At 48.3% G+C, this 18,946-nt stretch overlaps 3 protein-coding genes across 8 annotated transcripts; 1 reads left to right on the forward strand and 2 right to left on the reverse strand.

Annotated features, from left to right (window-relative positions):
- Positions 1–1,176: 1,176 nt before the first annotated feature.
- Positions 1,177–8,046, forward strand: HMBS (hydroxymethylbilane synthase). Of its 5 annotated transcripts, none has more exons than XM_039866610.1 (14): positions 1,177–1,389; positions 3,570–3,623; positions 3,979–4,051; positions 4,429–4,478; positions 4,565–4,620; positions 5,005–5,082; positions 5,308–5,385; positions 5,506–5,581; positions 6,375–6,488; positions 6,728–6,766; positions 6,961–7,080; positions 7,324–7,377; positions 7,486–7,572; positions 7,664–8,046. In XM_039866610.1, the coding sequence occupies exons 1-14, from the start codon at positions 1,357–1,359 to the stop codon at positions 7,835–7,837; spliced, it is 1,086 nt and encodes a 361-aa protein (XP_039722544.1). In that variant the 5' UTR covers positions 1,177–1,356; the 3' UTR covers positions 7,838–8,046. The 5 variants fall into 5 exon arrangements, with proteins under 5 accessions (XP_039722544.1, XP_039722549.1, XP_039722548.1 ...); XM_039866612.1 differs by having other exon boundaries at positions 1,251–1,457; XM_039866613.1 differs by lacking the exon at positions 1,177–1,389 and adding an exon at positions 1,916–2,136.
- Positions 8,047–8,349: 303 nt separating this feature from the next.
- H2AX (H2A.X variant histone) lies at positions 8,350–9,841 on the reverse strand. Its single transcript, XM_039866616.1, has one exon. It carries the CDS (start codon positions 9,753–9,755, stop codon positions 9,324–9,326), a length of 432 nt encoding a protein of 143 aa, XP_039722550.1. The 5' UTR covers positions 9,756–9,841; the 3' UTR covers positions 8,350–9,323.
- A 687-nt stretch (positions 9,842–10,528) lies between these two features.
- DPAGT1 (dolichyl-phosphate N-acetylglucosaminephosphotransferase 1) lies at positions 10,529–15,192 on the reverse strand. Of its 2 annotated transcripts, none has more exons than XM_039866609.1 (9): positions 14,813–15,192; positions 14,380–14,500; positions 14,028–14,241; positions 13,627–13,704; positions 12,452–12,536; positions 11,893–12,081; positions 11,478–11,565; positions 11,156–11,311; positions 10,529–11,074 (listed from the first exon to the last, which is right to left on the reverse strand). In XM_039866609.1, the coding sequence occupies exons 1-9, from the start codon at positions 14,971–14,973 to the stop codon at positions 11,009–11,011; spliced, it is 1,158 nt and encodes a 385-aa protein (XP_039722543.1). In that variant the 5' UTR covers positions 14,974–15,192; the 3' UTR covers positions 10,529–11,008. The 2 variants fall into 2 exon arrangements, with proteins under 2 accessions (XP_039722543.1, XP_039722542.1); XM_039866608.1 differs by having other exon boundaries at positions 13,627–13,773.
- Positions 15,193–18,946: the final 3,754 nt, after the last annotated feature.

Raw genomic sequence — 18,946 nt, forward strand, 5'->3', positions numbered from 1 at the left:
GCGTCTTGCTGTATTCAGTACCAGATGATAAGTGGGATAAAAGGGCATTTATTGAAACATTTTTTTCCCTCTTTCAAGTTGCTGGTGGCTGCATGTAGTTTGGGTTATATTGCCTGTCAGAAAGTGCTCCTATGGGGTTAATTGAAGAAAGCAACTTGGACGTTGTGGTTTAGATAATATTTAGAAGAGGCAAAGTACACTAGTTTGGTAGTGGCTAAGAGTGCAAACTTTGGATCAGCTGACCTGAATTTGAATCCTTGACTTAGAACAACTCTTACCTTCTCAGAAACTCAGTTTATCTATATATTAGGAATTATGACACCTTTCTTCTATGGCTATTATGAAGGCCTAAGGAACCAATGGGTGTCCAGTTCTTTGTATAGTGATTAGTCCACAAGTGCTCAATACATGGTTATTAGTAGTGTTAGTGGGTAAAGCACTTTTTCCATGTGTTTGGCACTCCTGCTCATAGTTATGTTTTTAGGCATGACCTTTAATCTCTGAACCAGTTAACACATTTTAAAAATAGAAATATTGCCTACTTCAGGTTTGTAGCAGAGCTAAATTCGAACTAGCTTGTGCCACAGCTAAGGAGGTAAAGATGTAGAATTCTGGATGATTAGCTTCCTGAGCACTCATTTGTTGATGTTGATTCCAGCCTAGGGGGCATGGTAAGTTGTTTAAGGATCATTTACTTTCAACGCAGCATTTTAGGGTTAATGTGTTTTTCCTTCTTGAGGCTAACTTTAGCTTAATGACCATCTCTTTTGGATCAGCTGACCTGAATTTGAATCCCTGACTTAAAACAACTCTTACCTTCTCAGAACCTCAGTTTATCTATCTGTACATTAGGAATTATGACACCTTTCTTCTATGGCTATTATGAAGGCATAAGGAACCAATGGGTGTCCAGTTCTTTGTATAGGGGACTGCAAAGTTTACTTTGCGAGTTAATTTGGGGACCATGTTTTAGCCACTGATAAGATCAGTATTCCTGGCTCAGAACTAGGTGTAGGTGAAAGTAGAGATGAGTAGGTAATAAGTCTGGGTCTCAAACCAGAAAGACAAGGACAAGCATTGCCATCTCCGACAATGGCCTGATGGAGTAGGGGCGGTAATCCAAGGGCTACATCTCTGTCGCGATCTAATTCCTGGCGGGAGAGAGGCACCTCCCCTGTGGGGGCGTGCACCGGAAGTGACGAAGGGCCCAACCCCGAGTCGGGAGTCTGAAGCCGCTGCAGGAGCTCAATCTCGCGTGGCCCTGGTGCCCGCCAGCGGGTGCCCCCGGCTTCCCCAGATCCTGGGGCCTTGGCGGCAGCCGCCCCCGCTCCCCAATCCCTGGATTTCCAAACAGCCATGTCTAGTAACGACAACGCGGCCGCAGCGGCGGTGAGTCCTGCGCTGGTGACCCTCGCAATTTCGGTTTTCCGGACTAGCGGTACAACAATTGGCCCCAGGTTACCACCTTCTGTTGTCTATTGGTCAGAGAGCGACTGTCCGTCTTTTTATTATTTATTTATTTATTTACTTACTTACTAACTTACTTGTTTGTTTGTGTCCGAACAGTTTTTAAAGGGCCAGTATCAGGGTTGCTCTTAGGAAGGACAGGGTACATCACCTCTCATGGGTGAGGACAGGGTTAAGAGTGGAGGGATTGTCTTGAACGGAGCCCCCACCCTTGCGGGAATCTGGGTGGGATACCGCCAAAACTGGCGTCCACAGCTCTAGATTTAGTGACCCAGCCCAGGAAAGTTGTCTACAGAAGTCAGGGTGCTATTCCCCGGGATCTTTTCACACGAGGCAGGATTCAGCCAGCTTGGGAAGATGTTCCACTTCAGATCCAGAGAGCTTGCCAAGTCTCTGAACTATACGCAAACATCTTAGAAGGGCTCCTTCTCCCCTTTTTTCATTTTAGCGGTCATCCAGCCCCAGCCTACTCTCGAAATCCCGTCCCCAGCTGAAGCACAACACTGGGTTACTACTGTGGGGGTGGGACCACCCTTGAGTCTTCCTAGTCCTAGCCTGCCACCGGGCTCTGGGCTTGTGCAGTTGCAAATTACAGAGCCGTTGGAGGCCACTGCCAGCCTGAGATAAAGAGATGTGGCAGCTGCTTATCTCCCCTTGTCCAGCCTGCTGGTAAGAAGAGAGATTCTTTGCCATTGTAGACATTCCTGAATACTAGACTAGCAGTAGGAAGATCTGGATTCTAGCTCCAGCTCTATGCCTATTATTAGCTGTATCACCCCTCAGAGCCAGCCTTTGCTTCTAGGACGTATCCCAGAGATGCCTGCTCTGTCTACCTACTACGTGGTTATGAAGATTAAAAGCAATACCTTTAGCATATACATGCTCAATAAATAATTTTTTGATGGAACAATTTGACTTGAATATGCTGTGCAGAATCAATGTAATTAAGGGATTGTTTGAACCTAGCAGTTTCTGGGACCTTAGATTCCTTTCTGTGTGCTCCCTGTAGCCCAGAATTTTGGTGGCTATGTTTAGCATTGTAAGCCTAGCCTAATTTGTTCAAAGTCCCCCAGGGTTTGTTTACTAGGAAAGTGATAGCAATGGAATAAACCAAGCGCAACCCACTGTCACCTCCTCCTCAGATGCCTGCCTGCAAAAGAGCTCCATGGGATAAAGATCCCAGAACAGGGAAAGTCGACATTATCTACAGTGACTACTGTCAGATCTAGAAAGAAATAGGACCTCAGACTGAAGAACCCAGTTCTACCTGTTTGGTACTGAACACCTTTGTCCAAGTTATCCTGGCAGGAGGAAGAGTCCTCAAAGTTCTTGACTTGGTCCCTTTGAGGTCTTGATCTCTGACATCCCAATATTTTCTCGTTGGTGAAACCAGAGGCAGAACTCTAAGTGAATGGACGTTAGACAGCTCAGCCTCTTAGTCTTATAGAACATCAAAGGCAGAAGATACTTCAATTTAAACCTCTTCATTTTATAGACGAATAAGTATGTACTGATGGGATGCTGTGCTCAAGGTCACAGCCAAGAGGCTGAGCAGTATTATCCATCTGATCTGTTGACCCCAGTCCTTTATGTATCATTCCAGCCAGATTAGGGGATTCATAGAGTGGCAGCTGTTCGGTATCTCTTAGCATGTAGGTGGCACTGAAGCTTTCTTGAGTGCCTGCTGTGTTGTGGATGCTGAACTTGTCCTCAGTGACTCAGCGTAAGTTCCCCTCTGTGGCCCCAGTTGCCTTGCCCCTGCCTGCTGCAGGCCCCACCCTTTCTGTGGCTAGGCTGATGGGCCTTATCTCTTTACCCACCTGGCTAGGGCGGGCTTCAGGACTCAGTGTCCTGGTTATTGCAGCAACAGCAACAGCAGGTCCTATTATTGCTTTCCTTTGGTCTCTGCTTTTCTGAATCTGTGAGGAGGGCAGAAAGTACCGAGGAAAGTAAAGGGATCCGTCTTGGAATATTTCCCTACTCCAGGGCTCAACTGTGATTCTGGTTCTTGAAAAAGAGGAACCCAAGTTCCTCTTTTTCCTCTGGTTCTTGAGGAACCCAAGGAACAGAGGGGACTGTGACCTGGGGACATCTTTTTGCAGGAAGAAAACAGCCCAAAGATGAGAGTGATTCGTGTGGGTACCCGCAAGAGCCAGGTGAGTGCAGGTACTAGAAGGATGAGGTTTGTCGGAAGAGTTCTGTGCTCACAGTATTACAAGTTAGGGGGCTCAAAAGGTTAGTTCCCAGCAGCTTGGGGTTGGAGGAAGTGGGGCAGGGTGTTAAATTCATGCAGAATAGCAGATTGCATTCTGTAGTGAGATAGTCCCTAGGCCTGGGAAAAGTCATTGGGGTGCAAAGGACTTCTAGGCCAGACCCCTCTCTCCTTCCTAGGTGAGCGTTCAACCCCCTCTCTGAATTCTAATACCTTCAGGATTGCCTTGACCTTATGAGAGCCTGAGCTCAAGGCAGTGGCCAGGAAAGGACAGGACTAATCTGAATTTCTGCCTTCAGCTGGCTCGCATACAGACGGACAGTGTGGTAGCAACGCTGAAAGCATTATACCCAGGCCTGCAGTTTGATATCAGTGAGTATTCTGGACAGGAATGGAAGCTAAGGGGAAGCTCTTACCCACTGGAGGGGAGTACACAACTTTTCTGGCTTTGCCTAGGACCAAAACCTGGTCCCATCACCTCCGAGAGTTCTTAGCTGTCTCCAGTTCGGAGGGCCCTTTCCACCTTTGCATACCTCCAGCTCTGATTACGTGGGCTAGCCTGGCATTAACATCTGCTTTGGGTCTTTTTATGAGGGTGTCTGGTCTTCCTGCTAGATCATACATTCCCAAAGGGTAGGGACTAGAGCTTATGTGCCTCCGTCTACTTTGAATCTTATCACAGTGCTGGGTTCAGTAAGGGATCAATAAATTCTTTTTATGAGCACCTGACTGATTGACTCTCTCCTCAGTTGCTATGTCCACCACAGGGGACAAGATTCTTGATACTGCACTCTCTAAGGTAACAATATTTCCCCCACAGTCCTTGGCCCCCTCCTCTTTCCTTCCCCCAAGAGATTCATTCTGAGGCTCTTTTTTGCCTGGCAGATTGGAGAAAAGAGCCTATTTACCAAAGAGCTGGAACATGCACTGGAGAAGAATGAGTAAGTGAAAGACAGGAAAGGGTGGGCCTTCCCAGCCTCTTGCTAGGACCCCGGTATACATCAGACTTCAATATCAGCTAGGCTGCTGGTCTTAAACCCTTGTACAGGCTAGAGAGGGAGTCATATGTGTGTTTTTCAGGCATCAGAAAAAGAGAGTGACCTAGTTCTGAGCCATCTGGCTGCCTATAGTGCAAGATTGACTGGGGGAAGGGATAGGAGGTTGGGGAGAAAGGGAGCAGGTCTCAGGGTTCTGAGGTCTCTCAGAGAGGCCTACTTCCCGAACTGTTCCAGACTCTACCACTTTGGTAGAGGCAAGGATAGGTGCAAAAGGGGTGGGGGCCATCTGCCCAGACCCCCTCTCCTTAACCCCATCCCAATCTCTAGAGTAGATCTGGTCGTTCACTCCCTGAAGGACCTGCCCACTGTGCTTCCTCCGGGCTTCACCATTGGAGCCATCTGCAAGTAAGTGTCCTGTGAGTCAGGGCCAAGGGGTGGGTAGGCAGCATAGTAACTTTGGCTTTTCTCTTTGAGACTTGGCCCTCCACCTCTAGGGCTGTCTTCCCTGCCCTGAGGAGTATCAGGCATGGCAGAAAACTCAGAAAATGTCAGTTAGTTGGCTGTTAAGAGACTGGAAGTGACCTGAACTGAGATCTCTCCCTCATTCTCTTACCTTCCCTCCATCCCCAGACGAGAGAACCCCTGCGATGCTGTTGTCTTTCACCCCAGATTTGTTGGAAAGACCCTAGAAACCTTGCCAGAGAAGAGGTGAGTAGGGCCTGGATATGCATCTTGGTGGTATGTGCACAGAAGATGGAGGGTTGGAAGGAGGAAAAAAGGAATGGTGCCTGCCTAGTGTTAAATCTCATTTTAAACCTCTCTGAGCAGTGTGGTGGGAACCAGCTCCCTGCGGAGAGCAGCCCAGCTGCAGAGAAAATTCCCACATCTGGAGTTCAAGAGTATTGTATCCTTTTAGAGGAGGGAGAGGGCAGGAGCCCAGGAAGAAGATGAGGTCCAGGGGGCCCTGGGAGTCTTGAGAGTGGAAGGGGCTTCTCGAGGCAGTGGTCCATGGGGGCAGTAAGTGGGGTATCTATCCTCCCAGTCATCTACTCATTCATCCATTCATATTGCTTCATGTTTTCTCAGCTCTAGGTTAAGTGCCTGGCACTGGGGATAATGGTGAGCAAGATCAACATTGTTCCTGCTTACACAGAGTTTACATTTTGGTTTGGGAGATAAGACAAACAGGCATTGATAATACAAAGTGATACTCAACATTGATTACTTTAGGGGGGTGGAGGGGAGGTTGGAGAGTGCTTCCATTTTAATTTTATATTCTATATTTGACTTTTTACAATGAATATGTAGTATGTTTTGTAAAATGAAAATAGTATGTGTTAAGTGCTCCAATGAGCAAAGTAGAGATTTCTCTGGAAGCTTCAACTGGACCATCTAAACACAGATTTGGGGGCCAAGGAAGGCTTCTTAGAGATCTTGTAACCTTGGGCAAGTTTTTTAACCTCTCTGCATCATTTTCATCATCTGTAAAGTGGAGATAATAAAACCTACCTCAGTTTCTGTGAAAATTAAATGAGTTAACATATGTAAAACACTTTAGAATAGTATCTGGCATGTAGTAAGTATGCGGTGTTAGCTGTTACTGTTAAGCTGAGAACTGAAAGATGAGAAGTTATCCAGCTAGGAGAATGTTTCAGGCAGAAGGAACAATGCTCATGGTCCTTAGCATCTCTTCACAGCGGGGAAACCTCAACACAAGGCTTCGAAAGCTGGATGAGCAACAGGAGTTCAGTGCCATCATCTTGGCTGCAGCTGGCCTGCAGCGCATGGGCTGGCAGAACCGGGTGGGGCAGGTAAGGGCTGCCCCTGTTCCCTCCCCAATGAATTTTTATCCCCTTCCTGCTATATGCTCTTGTCGAACACCTTGCCTCCAACTCTACAAGCTGGAAACAAGTCCCAGGCTAGGAAGATTGGGGATCAGAGGCCAGACTCCCTCTGTGCAGGCTTTCTATGTGATAATGAAGCCCCATTTCACTGCTGTGTGCTTTTAGGTATCCCCATCTCCACCCTTCTGCCTCTTCTGCTCCCACAGATCCTGCACCCTGAGGAATGCATGTATGCTGTAGGTCAGGTATGCTTGACCAGGGAAGCCATATTGATATGCCCCTTTGTTCTCAACCAAGAAGCTGGTCATACTTTCTGCATCTGCTTACCGCAGCATAAATGTTCCTAGGGAGGGGCCTTGGGAAGCTTTTGTACCAAAAGGCCTTAGCTCCATTGGTCAGAGAAAATTTAGACCTGATGTCTTAGGCTGTTTTTCATTAGGGGGCCCTGGGTGTGGAAGTCCGAGCCAAGGACCAGGATATCTTGGATCTGGTGGGTATATTGCATGATCCTGAGACTCTGCTCTGCTGCATTGCTGAACGGGCCTTCCTGAGGCACCTGGTAGGTCTTGTGTTCCAACTGTGGAAGGGTGGGGAGTTGGGAAGGATAGTGGGGAGATTTCTCAAATTAATGCTTTGTATTTAGTGACAACTCAGTTTTGAAAGTTGTGTATAGAGGACCCAGGTCTGAGTCTCTAGCCTCCTTTTCAGTTATGTCCTCACAAGCCTATGGATTTCTGAGGGCTCTGGTCACAAGGTAATATTAAGGGTCTCTGGCCCTCACAGGGAGAACTTTTCATTGCAGGAAGGAGGCTGCAGTGTGCCAGTAGCAGTGCATACAGCTATGAAGGATGGGCAAGTAAGCAGGGAAGATAGATGGGAGGGCATCCCTAGTTGCCAGCAAAAAGAGCCCAGGTTTCTGAGCAGTTCCCTCAGAATATGCTGAGGCAACTGTTTTCTTTCCCAGCTGTACCTGACTGGAGGAGTCTGGAGTCTGGATGGATCAGATAGCATGCAAGAGACCATGCAGGCCACCATTGCTGTCCCTGCCCAGGTGCCAAGGCTGGAGGGTGGGGGAGAGGGTAAGAAACAAGTCTGCCTTACCTCCCCGTTTTGTACTTACCAAATCTTATGTTCTTACCCAGCATGAAGATGGCCCTGAAGATGATCCACAGCTGGTGGGCATCACTGCCCAGAACATTCCACGAGTAGCCCAGCTGGCTGCTGAGAACCTGGGCATCAGCCTGGCCAACTTGTTGCTGAACAAAGGAGCCAAGAACATCTTGGACGTTGCACGGCAGCTTAATGATGCCCACTAACTGGTCTATGAGGCACAGAGTTGCTGCTGTCCAGTACCTACATCCCAACTCTTATTGCTCCATTCTCACAGTTAACCGGGGAGTAATTACCCCAGAGGATTGAACTGCAGAGTCAGAGACTTCCAGGGACTGCCTTTGCTTCTCAGTAGGTGGGGGCTTCATCTTAAGAGTCTAAGCCTCCTTTGAATGTAACCAGCTCTACTAATAAACCAACTCTTAAGATTTTTTTTGGCGGGGGGGTGGTAGGGTTTCAGTAAAGATAAGAATATAAAACCCTTTACTCCTTATTTTGGAGGCTGGGACCTCTGTCCAAAGTTCTTCTGGAACACTCCTGTTTTCTGGCTCAGTAGTTCTCACTTCACTTCTAATAGAGCAAATTGTCTCCCAGGGAACACCGAGTGAGCCATAACCTTAAAATCTTATAGCTTGCCCCTCTCCAGTTAACCAGAGGCTTTTATCATAGTCCCCCTAACCCCCACTACCTCAGGAGTTGACAAAGTCATCTATCCCACATTTTCGGCAAAATGAAAACAGCGACTCATTTTTAAAAAACAATCTTTTAATAAACAAAATTAGTCCATCTGAAACTACCCAATACCCAAGGTACTAGTCTTAGATGGGTTAGCTGCTAAATTCCAGTTCAGTTCAGAAGCCAGCGGAGGCTAGGTCCAGACGGGGGCTGCCGGATTGTGCTGGTATCTATACAGGTGCTGGGTTGGCTGGAGGGGCAGTGGGCGGATTGGTGAGGCCCGGCTGCGCGTCAGCTGCAGGGGCACGCACGCACAAGCCCCGCGGTCCGCACCGCCCGTCCGAACCCCCAAGGAGGCCTTGGCGCCCCCTCTCCCGCCCCACCATCTTCCCGGGAGGCACGCATCTGCGGGGAAAGGTCTGCACGTTACAGTGTGTCCTGGCGGCGCCGCACAGGCCCAGAATGAAGATGGAGGGAGCGGATGGGAAAGGCCTGGGGTCTGGCAGCAAAGGGGGCACCCGAACGAGTTTAAGAATTAATGTCTTCCCCCACCAAAGCCTGGAAGTCAACAGTCATGTCTGAGGTCGCGGCCTAAGCACCGAGCTGGAGAAGCAGCAGACGCGCGGGGCGCGCTGAGGGGCTCCGCCGGCGACTCACCTTCCGGGCCGCGGCCGCTCACCTCAGCCCTACGTCAGAGCGGCAGGTCTGGCCTTCCAGAAGGTGCCGCGGCCTTACCACAGCCCGTCAGCCATTCGGAGGGCAGGGCGGCTGAGTCACAGAGCCGGAGACTACTGGGACCAGGCCGAGCGGCGTCCATCGGCCGCTCACTGACGGAGGACAGGAGCCAGGACCCGCGAGCCCGCGCGGGGGAGGGGCGGCCAGTGGCGGCGGGCTGAGGGGAGGGAGACGGCCGACCGCCGCGGCTCAGCTCTTTCCGTGAGGGCTGTGGTGGCCCTTAAAAGGGCCTTTGTGGTGGCACGGGGAGGGCTCGGCGGCCGGGGGCAGTACGGGCACCCCTCAGTACTCCTGAGAGGCCTGGGTGGCCTTCTTGCCGCCCGCCGGCGCCTTCGGCCCCACGGTGGCGCTGGTTTTCTTGGGCAGCAGGACGGCCTGGATGTTAGGCAGGACGCCTCCCTGGGCGATCGTCACGCCGCCCAGCAGCTTGTTGAGCTCCTCGTCGTTGCGGATGGCCAGTTGCAGGTGGCGGGGGATGATGCGCGTCTTCTTGTTGTCGCGGGCCGCGTTGCCCGCCAGCTCCAGGATCTCTGCGGTGAGGTACTCGAGTACCGCCGCCAGATAGACCGGCGCGCCGGCGCCCACCCGCTCGGCGTAGTGGCCCTTCCGCAGCAGCCGGTGTACGCGGCCTACTGGGAACTGCAGGCCGGCGCGTGACGAGCGCGACTTTGCCTTGGCGCGGGCCTTGCCGCCAGTCTTGCCGCGGCCCGACATGCTGCGCGAGGTAGAAAAACCGCGAGGAGCACTTAAAAAGGAACCAAAACACAGCCGCTCGCTGCAGTCCGACAGTGCCGCGCGCGCCCAGGGGTCGCCCTTATAAGCCCCCAGGGCACACCTCCGCGCCCTTTTGATTGGCTCTTTTCTCTAAAGCCGCCTCTGGTTGGTTAAAGTTAACCCTTTGGTGACGCGCCTCGGCTGGAAAAGCGCGCCCGCCGATTGGCTGAATTTGAAAACCTTTTGCCCGGGGAAAATAGTGAGGAGGAGTGGTGGCATACAGCCAGCCAACCCTTCCCTCATGTAGCCAATCCACGTGAAGCGCGCGAGATTTAAACCCTACAGCCGGCGACCTAAACCAGAAAACAGAGTAGTAAAAGAAGCCACCTCAAGAGCCTCTGGGAAATCCGTGTCGGCCTGAAATTTTTAAAGGAAGAGGGTCAACACTACAACTACCTCTGACTCCCCTTCCAGGTCTGGTCACTCCTGTCCGACAAAAGGAGCGTGAAAAAGGGAAGAAATGAGACCCCCTGAAATTTTGATTCCATACTCCAATCTTATGGCCCTCCATGCCACCTGAAGTATCAGGATTTCAATATTTTTTCAACATGGTCTGTCTGGTCTGTTCTTCCTGCTCACTTCTTGCTAGAAGGGGCTTGATGTACTAAAAGGAAAAGGATGGGTCAGAGAGATAGGCATCTTCTTGAAGGAGGTGCCTCCACTAACCCTCCCAATCTACCCTAAAATGCCCATATAGGAAACATACCTACAGAAACAAGAAAAAGACAACACTTTATTGTCACCACTGGGAGCACCTGCGGCACCCCCCCACACACACACACATACACACACGCACACACACACACCTTTTCTGCTTTTACTAATTAGAATACTTAATTTATAGTCAAATTCAAGTCATCTTTGAGCCTGTGTCCCTATCACCAGGCCCAACCTAGTCCTTGAAAGTCAGAGTTGTGGAAAACTGCATAACAGATGCAGTATCCCACCTTAGGCTCCAAAGACAGGATGGATAGGGAGAGTGGCAAGTTGAAGAAAATCATAGGCAAAGTCCAATCAACAGTCATTCGAGGGCAAGAAAGGCCCAGTATGTCAATAATCACAGGGGAATGGAAATTCTATGGAGAATGGAGGGTGAGAGAGGCCTGGGCTGAGAGGCAGTCTTAGTCTAGAATGAGGTTGTCCTGAGTCAGAAACCCTGGAGACTATGAAGAAAAGGGCAATGATCCAGGAACTCAGACATCATAGAAGAGTCGGACAAGCTGGTATCGAATGGAGAAGGTGACAGCACTGCCCAAGATCTGCAAAATTAAAAAAGAGACTAGAGTAAAAACCATGGAGAAAGAGAGACAAAGAGTGATAAACCTCATCCCCAACCGCACCTGTAGCAGCAGCAGGAGCAGTGTGAGGTTTCTCTCGTGCATGGGCCCAAACACTTTAAGTAGCAAGTTGATGAGGGTCATGTTGTTACATTCAGTGAAGGCACCATCCTCATTCTCATTCTGGTGCACTGTCACTAGTTGGAAGCTCTCTGCTACCTGGAAGGGCCGGAGGTGGAGAGAACTTCAGTTAATACCTATGCTTCAGGAACGGGAATCTGCTTAATGCTTTCAGAATCCCCTTGAATCTGATGTAGGCCTAGGTTCCCCATTTCCTGAATTCAGGATGGTGACCTAGAGCCTTACCTCCTTGTTCCCCTGTTACCTTTAGAATAAAGGTGCCCAAGAAAGACAGGCTCTTGGTCTTGAACTTGGAATAGCTCATCTCCAGTTTGCCTGTGTTGGTATTGAGTCTGCAGGAGGAAGAGAGCTTTATGTGACTGGGCTACTACTTAAAGAACTCTCCTCAGAGTAGTTATTTAATAGGAAGAGCACCAAATGTGGAGTCCAACAACTTGAGATCTATTTCTGGCTCTGCTGCTTACTACTGTGTGATCAGAGTTGTTGTGAACATTAAATGAAATTATGTAAGTAAATGTGCTCTTAATTTATAAAGGGCTTACCAAAGGGAAACAGCCCTTCTTTGGGTCCACTCCCTTTGCAGAGCAAGTGTGTAAGGCTGGCTTTATGAATCCCAAATGAAAAAGCTATAATTTCCCTTTAAATCCCAAAGCAGCTACCTGGGCACACGGTGACGAGGGCAAGGAATGATGTGCAGGAGCTGAGGCAGTGAGTAGAGGAAGTTGAACACCTGGGGCATGAAGAAGAGTAGCATGGTCTTGCTGAAATGTCCCAAGATGCCCACCACGGCAAAGGTCATGCCAGCAAAGTAACAGAAGGTATCTCCCACAAACACCCGTGATGGGTACCTGCGTGGGGGAGAGGATCTGAGCCAATGGCAAGAAGCATTACCAATCTTTTCTCTCACATAACACACCCTGGGCACTGGACTACCCCTGACTCTAGTTCTGGCTCAGAGGAGACTCCCTCCAATTCTCCCAGTAGTTCTTCAGAACCCAAGGTCCTGAATTCATCTATTCCTGGGGCTCCGTAGTACTTGTCACCAACCACTGATGGGTAGAGAGCAATTTAAGAATACTGCCAACCAAAGACTCAGAAAACACTCAACATGAGTATGCACAGGTTTAGGTTAGCTTCTCCATCAGGAGTTGGGTCATGATCAGGACCATACTTGCCACATGTTCAAATAGCTGTCCTCCTATCCACAGGCCTACTTACCAGTTATGGTAGAGCAATCCCAAGGTGGTGAAAAAAAAGGGTATCATGAAGTAGAGGGAAAAGACATGGTCATCCCGATAATCACCTTTGGAAGAAGGAGGAAAAACAAAGAAGGAAAAATTGAATAGCCACTTCCTCTGCATACCCTGGTCCTATCTTTGTTTGCCTCTAAGTTATATCCCAAGCTGTACTGTCTACCTCTTCCAAATCATTCAGGAACTCACTACCCCTTTTATGTCACCCAAGCAATTGTCAACATTCCACCTCTTTCATGAATGCTTCCCAAACTAGTTATTGTTTTAAAATGGTTTAGATTGGTCAGATGTAGGTTTGAATACGAGCTTTACTTCCTATGTGACCTTGATCATGACACAATACTTCTCTAAGCCTGAGTTTCCTCATCTGTAAAATATAGCTGATAATATCTGATATATAGAACTGTTACAAAGTTTAAATGAAAATGTTTGAAAAGTGCTTAGCTTTAATAAACACTTATTGATGTCCATCAACCAAAGACCACCAGAACACACCTGTAATGAAAGCTGGATTTACTAACTTGCAACAAGGGAGACTTTGGAAATCACATACCATGGGGAACCTTGGGATGCCTCAGTAAGGGGGTGTTAGGAGGACTTGTTATAAGATTTGTTTTAAACAATTCTGGGGATGATGCAAGGAGGCAGAGTTTTGCCCTAGACTGTCAACAGGAATAATTCTATGACTCAGCATCTTAAGTTTTATCTATGAAGTGGGAGGAACTGAGTTGTTAGAAGGAAGCAGCAATCACTCATGTTAACCAAAAGAGGGGGATCTTGGTCATTTTTGTGGGGTACACAGTGTTGTAGTTTTGTCTGTGCTCAGATATCATTATAGAGGGGTCTGGTTTTTGTCTTTATCAATGTCAGAGAGTGATTTAGGGATTCTGTGAAACTGTTTATGTTCAATAGGAGAAGACCATGACCTATCTATTAGTGCCGATCTAGCTATAAATGACAGGACTTGTGTTTTTCTTTCTCATATTTAATAAATCTTAGTTGTTATTTGCAAAATAAATACCTTCCCTATCTTCTATAATTAACATATTGCTTTTTTCCCCCTAATTCCCCAAAGCCAGATATCAGGCAACTCCCTTAACACTCAGACTTCTTTCTCGACCTACCCTCAATCCCACATACCTTCCAGCTCCACCAGGTTGAAGATGATGATGGAAGCAGAAATGATTAGTGATTGGCCAGCCTCAAGGCCATTAATTCCTGCTAGGATATTGATAGCATTGGTACAGAACACTGCCAGCAACCCCATGTAGACATAGTACAGGATCCCTGAGAGAAAACAGTAAGAAAAGAAGTAATGCCACCTACAGAATGAGGATTTAAGGATATTCTTCCAAGAAAAGTGGTGATGACGGAGGATAGGATGAAGGGCCAACAGAAAGGATCTGAGAAGACACAAGGTCAAAACAGAGACACTTGGAGGAGAAAATGGAGCACCAGGAAGGATGCTCTGCTGGATATCTCAGCGAGTAAGGGTGCCCTGAAGTAGAGAACATAGGGGCAGTAGTAGCGGGGCTACTCACCCAAGTCCAAATGCAGGCCAAGAATTGGCCGGAAAGGCTTGGGTACCACAATGGTCGTGTTGCCAAAGTTGGTGAAATAGACCATGAGGAGAGGTAGTGAGGCAGCTGTGGGAAGCAGCAGCTTATGGCGCCAGCGTAGATTCAGTACATCATCCGCAAAGCCCAGGAAAATCATGCAGCAGATGGCAAGGAGAGCACCTATCAGGGCCACGAACTGGGAGAGGATCGGGCAAATCAGGACTCAAAACCTACTTCCACTTCATTATTCCTTTCAGGAATTCCTGTCTTTCTTCGATTCTTAGCCCCTCCCCGCAAACCCAAAAGACCCCAACTCTCTCAGGTAGCTACTTACTTCATGGTGGGGGAAGGCTTTACACTGCTCCTCCACAAAGCAGTTCAGGAAAGGGAAAGGGATGAAGCAGAAGAGGATGATAAGGAAAACAGCACCGCTGATCACTCCCTGGGACTCTGGGCTGTGGCCCAGCAGCAAGAGGGGTGGAAGGGAAAGAGGAAAGGGGGCGTGGTCACTCACTAGTGTAAGCATTATAGTAATCTTATTTGGGGTGGAGGGAGGGCACCACTGCTGGAGTCCCTAATACACGCCAAAGTTCTCTCTCTCCCCCCACCTAACCCTTCCCCAATTCTGCCCTTCACCTCCCAAGGGTCTGTCTGCTGGGTTGGCGCTGCATGTCCGCGCGCAGTCAAGCATCCCAGTCCAGCCCCTGCCGTGCCCAGCCCTGCCTCAGCCCTTGTCCCCTGCCCGGGACCCGTGTGCCACCGCTCACATCTGCTGCCGTCCGGATTTGTTGAGGTCTTGGCCACAGAGGCGCGCTGCAATGAAGTGGCCACGGAAGGCGGGGATGAGAGTAAGTGTGGCCACAAATCCCAGCACCGAGCCCATCAAATTCACCAGCAGAGGCATCGTCAACTCCGGGAAGGCCCACATGGTGACAAGCCAGGGGGGCCCGCTCTGCCGCCTCCTGAGCGAACGCTCAAGCAGGACACAAAGTCCTGAAGCCTCTGCACTAAGGAGTGGCCGCTCCCCACAGGCTGGGTGTCCCCACACTAATCAGAGCAAACCCCAACAACTCAAACTTGAGCCACCTTCGGAACTCCGGTGACCCTATATGAAGCAACCTCTGCTCCGCCCCCACTGCATTTTCCTACCCACTGTTTCCGCACGAATCTTGTTCGCAAAGCATCTATCGTTGCGGAAGGCGGCGGCGGCCATTTTTAATATGGGCAGAAGCGTGCGGACAAGTGTTATTTTAAACTACATCCGTCGTTCCAGAGTTGAGCCATCCCGAGGATGTTGGAAAGCAATTAAAGACAAAAGCAGATACTTTCCTATCATCATATTACACGTATACAGCCCCAAACGGAAAAACTCCTTGCCCGGTTCCAAGATGAACGCCTCCTTCTACCATGGGTTTGACGCCACTTACTCTTGGTTCCACGTCAGTTTTAGCTCTGTCGGCCTCTGGCGTTTAAAGGGCCAGTACCCTGAGTTTACTCTGAGTTGCTTCAGGATCGGGGAAGACGGCTAAGGGAAGCAAGGGGGAGGGCAGGAGGGACGCGCCTGCTGCGTGTAGAAAATGTTCCCAATGTAGTCGGAAGCCAAGATAAATACAACACTGTTCCTGGAAACGCAGCCACAGTTTGAAAGATGATGTAAATTATAAAGCGCAGACAAAAAGACCCTCCCACTGTATGTTTTTCTTGTCCTCGACCCTGGTACTTTTTCTTAATCATCCCACGCACCCATCTGCCCCTCAGTAGCATTTAGTTGCCGGGCAACCCCGCGGAGCACTTGACCACTGAAGGGGCTGGGAGTGCCCTCAGGTCTTGGATTTAACCCGGTACTTGACTTTTCTGGCCCTGGATCACAGCTTTGTGATAAGCTCCCAAATGGAGTCAGTGATGCTGAGGCGTTGTAAAGAGTAAGGAAGCAGGAGAACCAGACCCACACGTGGCTTCCTGTGAAGCTGAGGAACTCCCAGCCGGTTTCTTTCTCCAGGTTCCCGTGCCTTTGCTTAGCGCCTGTTTCCTTGCAAAAAAAAAAAAAAAATGATTCTTGGAGATCTTCATTCTCTTTCATTCACCCACAGGCTCCTAGTTGGCAAATTATTTCTATTCTTCAGAGACGAAATCACCACCGGGGAGTTGGGAAGACAACTCAAGTATCCTGGCATTTTGTCCACTCTTTTGAATATGATATGCTCTAGTGGTAAGTGTTGACTCTTTTCAGGCCAAAGATAGCCTCACCTGCCTATCAAAACCGGGTGTGAAATGTCCCTTCTCTTGAAGGTGGCTCTAATTAACAATGAAATAATTTACTTGATAGTATTTCACCAAATTTTCAGAACTTATCCCACTGGTATTGTTTTTCTGTGTGTGCTGCACATACGTGTGTGTCAGTGCCTTTTAGTCTGGAAACTCCCTAGAGGCAAGTGTTTTCTCTTCCAAAGGGTGTCCCCAAGGGACTAAGGACACACAGATATCTGTATACAAAGCATCACCAAACAGAATGAGTCTGTGTCTGAAAGAGGTACAGGGCAATTGGAGCACACGGAGAGAGCAATTAGTTGTGACCAAGTGACAGGACCTTGAGGAAGAGTAGCATCTAGAAAGATTTCAGTAAGTGACAAGAGTGGAAAGGCCTTCCAAACAGAGAAAGTGAGCTGCCTAGAGCAGGTGGAAAGGAGGAGCTTATGGGATCCCCAGAGGAGGCAGCATTCAGTTATCTTGTTGATCAGGAGGAGCAGGCTGAGACTCCCTAGACGTCTGAGAAACAGTCTCTATCTATTTCCCTTATTAGGAGGCCAATCCTAATAAATCTTCCTCCTCAGCGGTGCATTGGGAACTTTTTTGTCTTTCTTCTCCAGAGGTCATTATTTCTTTCCCCCTGCCCCTTTCAACCTCTACTGGAAGAGGGTATGGGGACTTGTTCAAAGACTAGGAATTCATCATTCAGTATACATGTTACCATCAGAACATAGTTACTTGGATACTTGTCATATGATCTGAATATTTTTGTTCTCAAGATGGTAAATGCCCAGTTGATTATCATACTGATCAGGAGAAACAAATAAACACATGACTTGGCCACCCTTGCAATTTTGTGCCTTTCCTGATAAGAGTTCAAAGAATTTGCCTGAAAGCTGAAGCTGGTCCTAGGACTCACAAATCAGGTGAGCTGTTGATAGCTTCAGCTGATTTCTTGGGCTGAGCAATGTCTGAGATGTGCTTCTCCTCCTAGGAAGCTCTGAGTGTTTCCCAGTGAGCAAAGCCAATCCACCATTAAGTGTGATTGCCTGACAAGATCTGTCCCAAAAGTGTTTCACAGTGCCTAAAAAGTCCATGAGACAGCTTTGGATAGTCTGGGGGGCTATGACACTTGAGGACCAGATCCGTGGCTCTTTCCATACAGCTGAGTTAGTCTTTTTTTTTTTTCCTTCCTACTTCTCCCCTATCAGTTTATCAAAAGCTGTTAGCTGAAACCAAGCCACAGATCTCCCATTCCACTGGGATAACATGAATGAGTTTTCAAAAGAAAGAAACGATTTAAAAAATTTTAGTGTTTTACATGTATATTAGAATATTTTCTGTTAGACTTCTAAAAATTACAAAGAATTTGCTAATCTCTACTATGTGAATGGAAAACTCTTAAGTACTGTGGGGGCACAAAGAGATATAAATGCAGTTGTTTGCATCAAGGAGTCTACTTCAGCATATTAAAGTACCTTGGATGAATATGAGGGAAGAGAGATGAGTAAGCCATGGTCCTCACTCTTAAGCAGCTTCCTGGTGAGTGGGAAAAGCAGACATATAAACAACCAGCTAGACTATAAGGCAAATGAAATAAGTGCTACAGGTCTAAGCAACAAGTGGAAGGAAGAGTAGAAGGACTAATTGGGGACACTCATAGAAGACTGAAATGTGAAGCAGCCGTATCTGGCAGCAGAGAACCAAGTGCTCAGCGAAGGAGTTGAGAAAGTAAATTCAAGAACTCAGAGAACTGAGACCCCTGGGAGGTCAGAGGGTTTCAAAGAAGGGTTCGTGGGGAAGAGAGTCTTTATAGTGAAACTTTGCACCAGACAACTTCCCATGGAACCTGCTCCCCTCTCTCTAGCTGCTCTGCCTACTGACAGCTTCCTCCTTTGTCCCTGGGTTCTGGCACTGAGTTCTCTCTTTCCTTCATTTCATGTCTTCTTCCTTCAAGATTAAAGACCTACACTCTAGGAATCTTCCATTGTTTGCAGAGACCAAAAGTGATGCATAGGCAGGGCAACAGCAAGGTTACCTCCTCTCCTACCCCCGCTACCCCTGCCCCCATCATTCCTTACAGTGAAATCTAAGGATGCCTCAGGCTCCCCCACCACTCACCACCTCCTCTGGCTCAGGCACTCTTATGCTTACTAGTCAGGTTCTGCCAAGCTCTGAAACTCCATACTTTAGGGGGCATTGCTTACTCCCAGGTACTTATTCCTCAGACTATCTAGTGGATTTAGGAGAGAGATATTTTCTGTTTACCTCTCTAAAGAAGGCACTATGTGCCAAATCTTGCCATATGTATGTAGAGAAGAAGGACCTCTTGGAAAATAAAGATTCCTTTGAATCGTTTTGTAAAATTGTTCTTCCCCTGACTCCAGAAAGCAATGACAAGTCCTTGTCCTATAGAGATAAAATCGATTCTTTTAAGTCTAGGAAAAGGTGTACCTATAACATCAGTTTGGAGGTGCTTGTTGGGATAGAAGATATTTGGATGGCAGGGTCTTCTGGCTGAATCTATTGATAGTCCAGCACTACATTGCCAGCTCCCTCCTTATTACCACTCACTCTACACGTGCTTCAAAGGAGCTGTTACTATGGAAATATATTATTTTTAAAAACAGAAGCAGCCCCAGCTTGGGAAATAT

This window comes from Pteropus medius, unplaced genomic scaffold (assembly GCF_902729225.1).
Source record: "Pteropus medius unplaced genomic scaffold, Ma_sr-lr_union100, whole genome shotgun sequence".
Lineage (NCBI taxonomy): Eukaryota > Metazoa > Chordata > Mammalia > Chiroptera > Pteropodidae > Pteropus > Pteropus medius.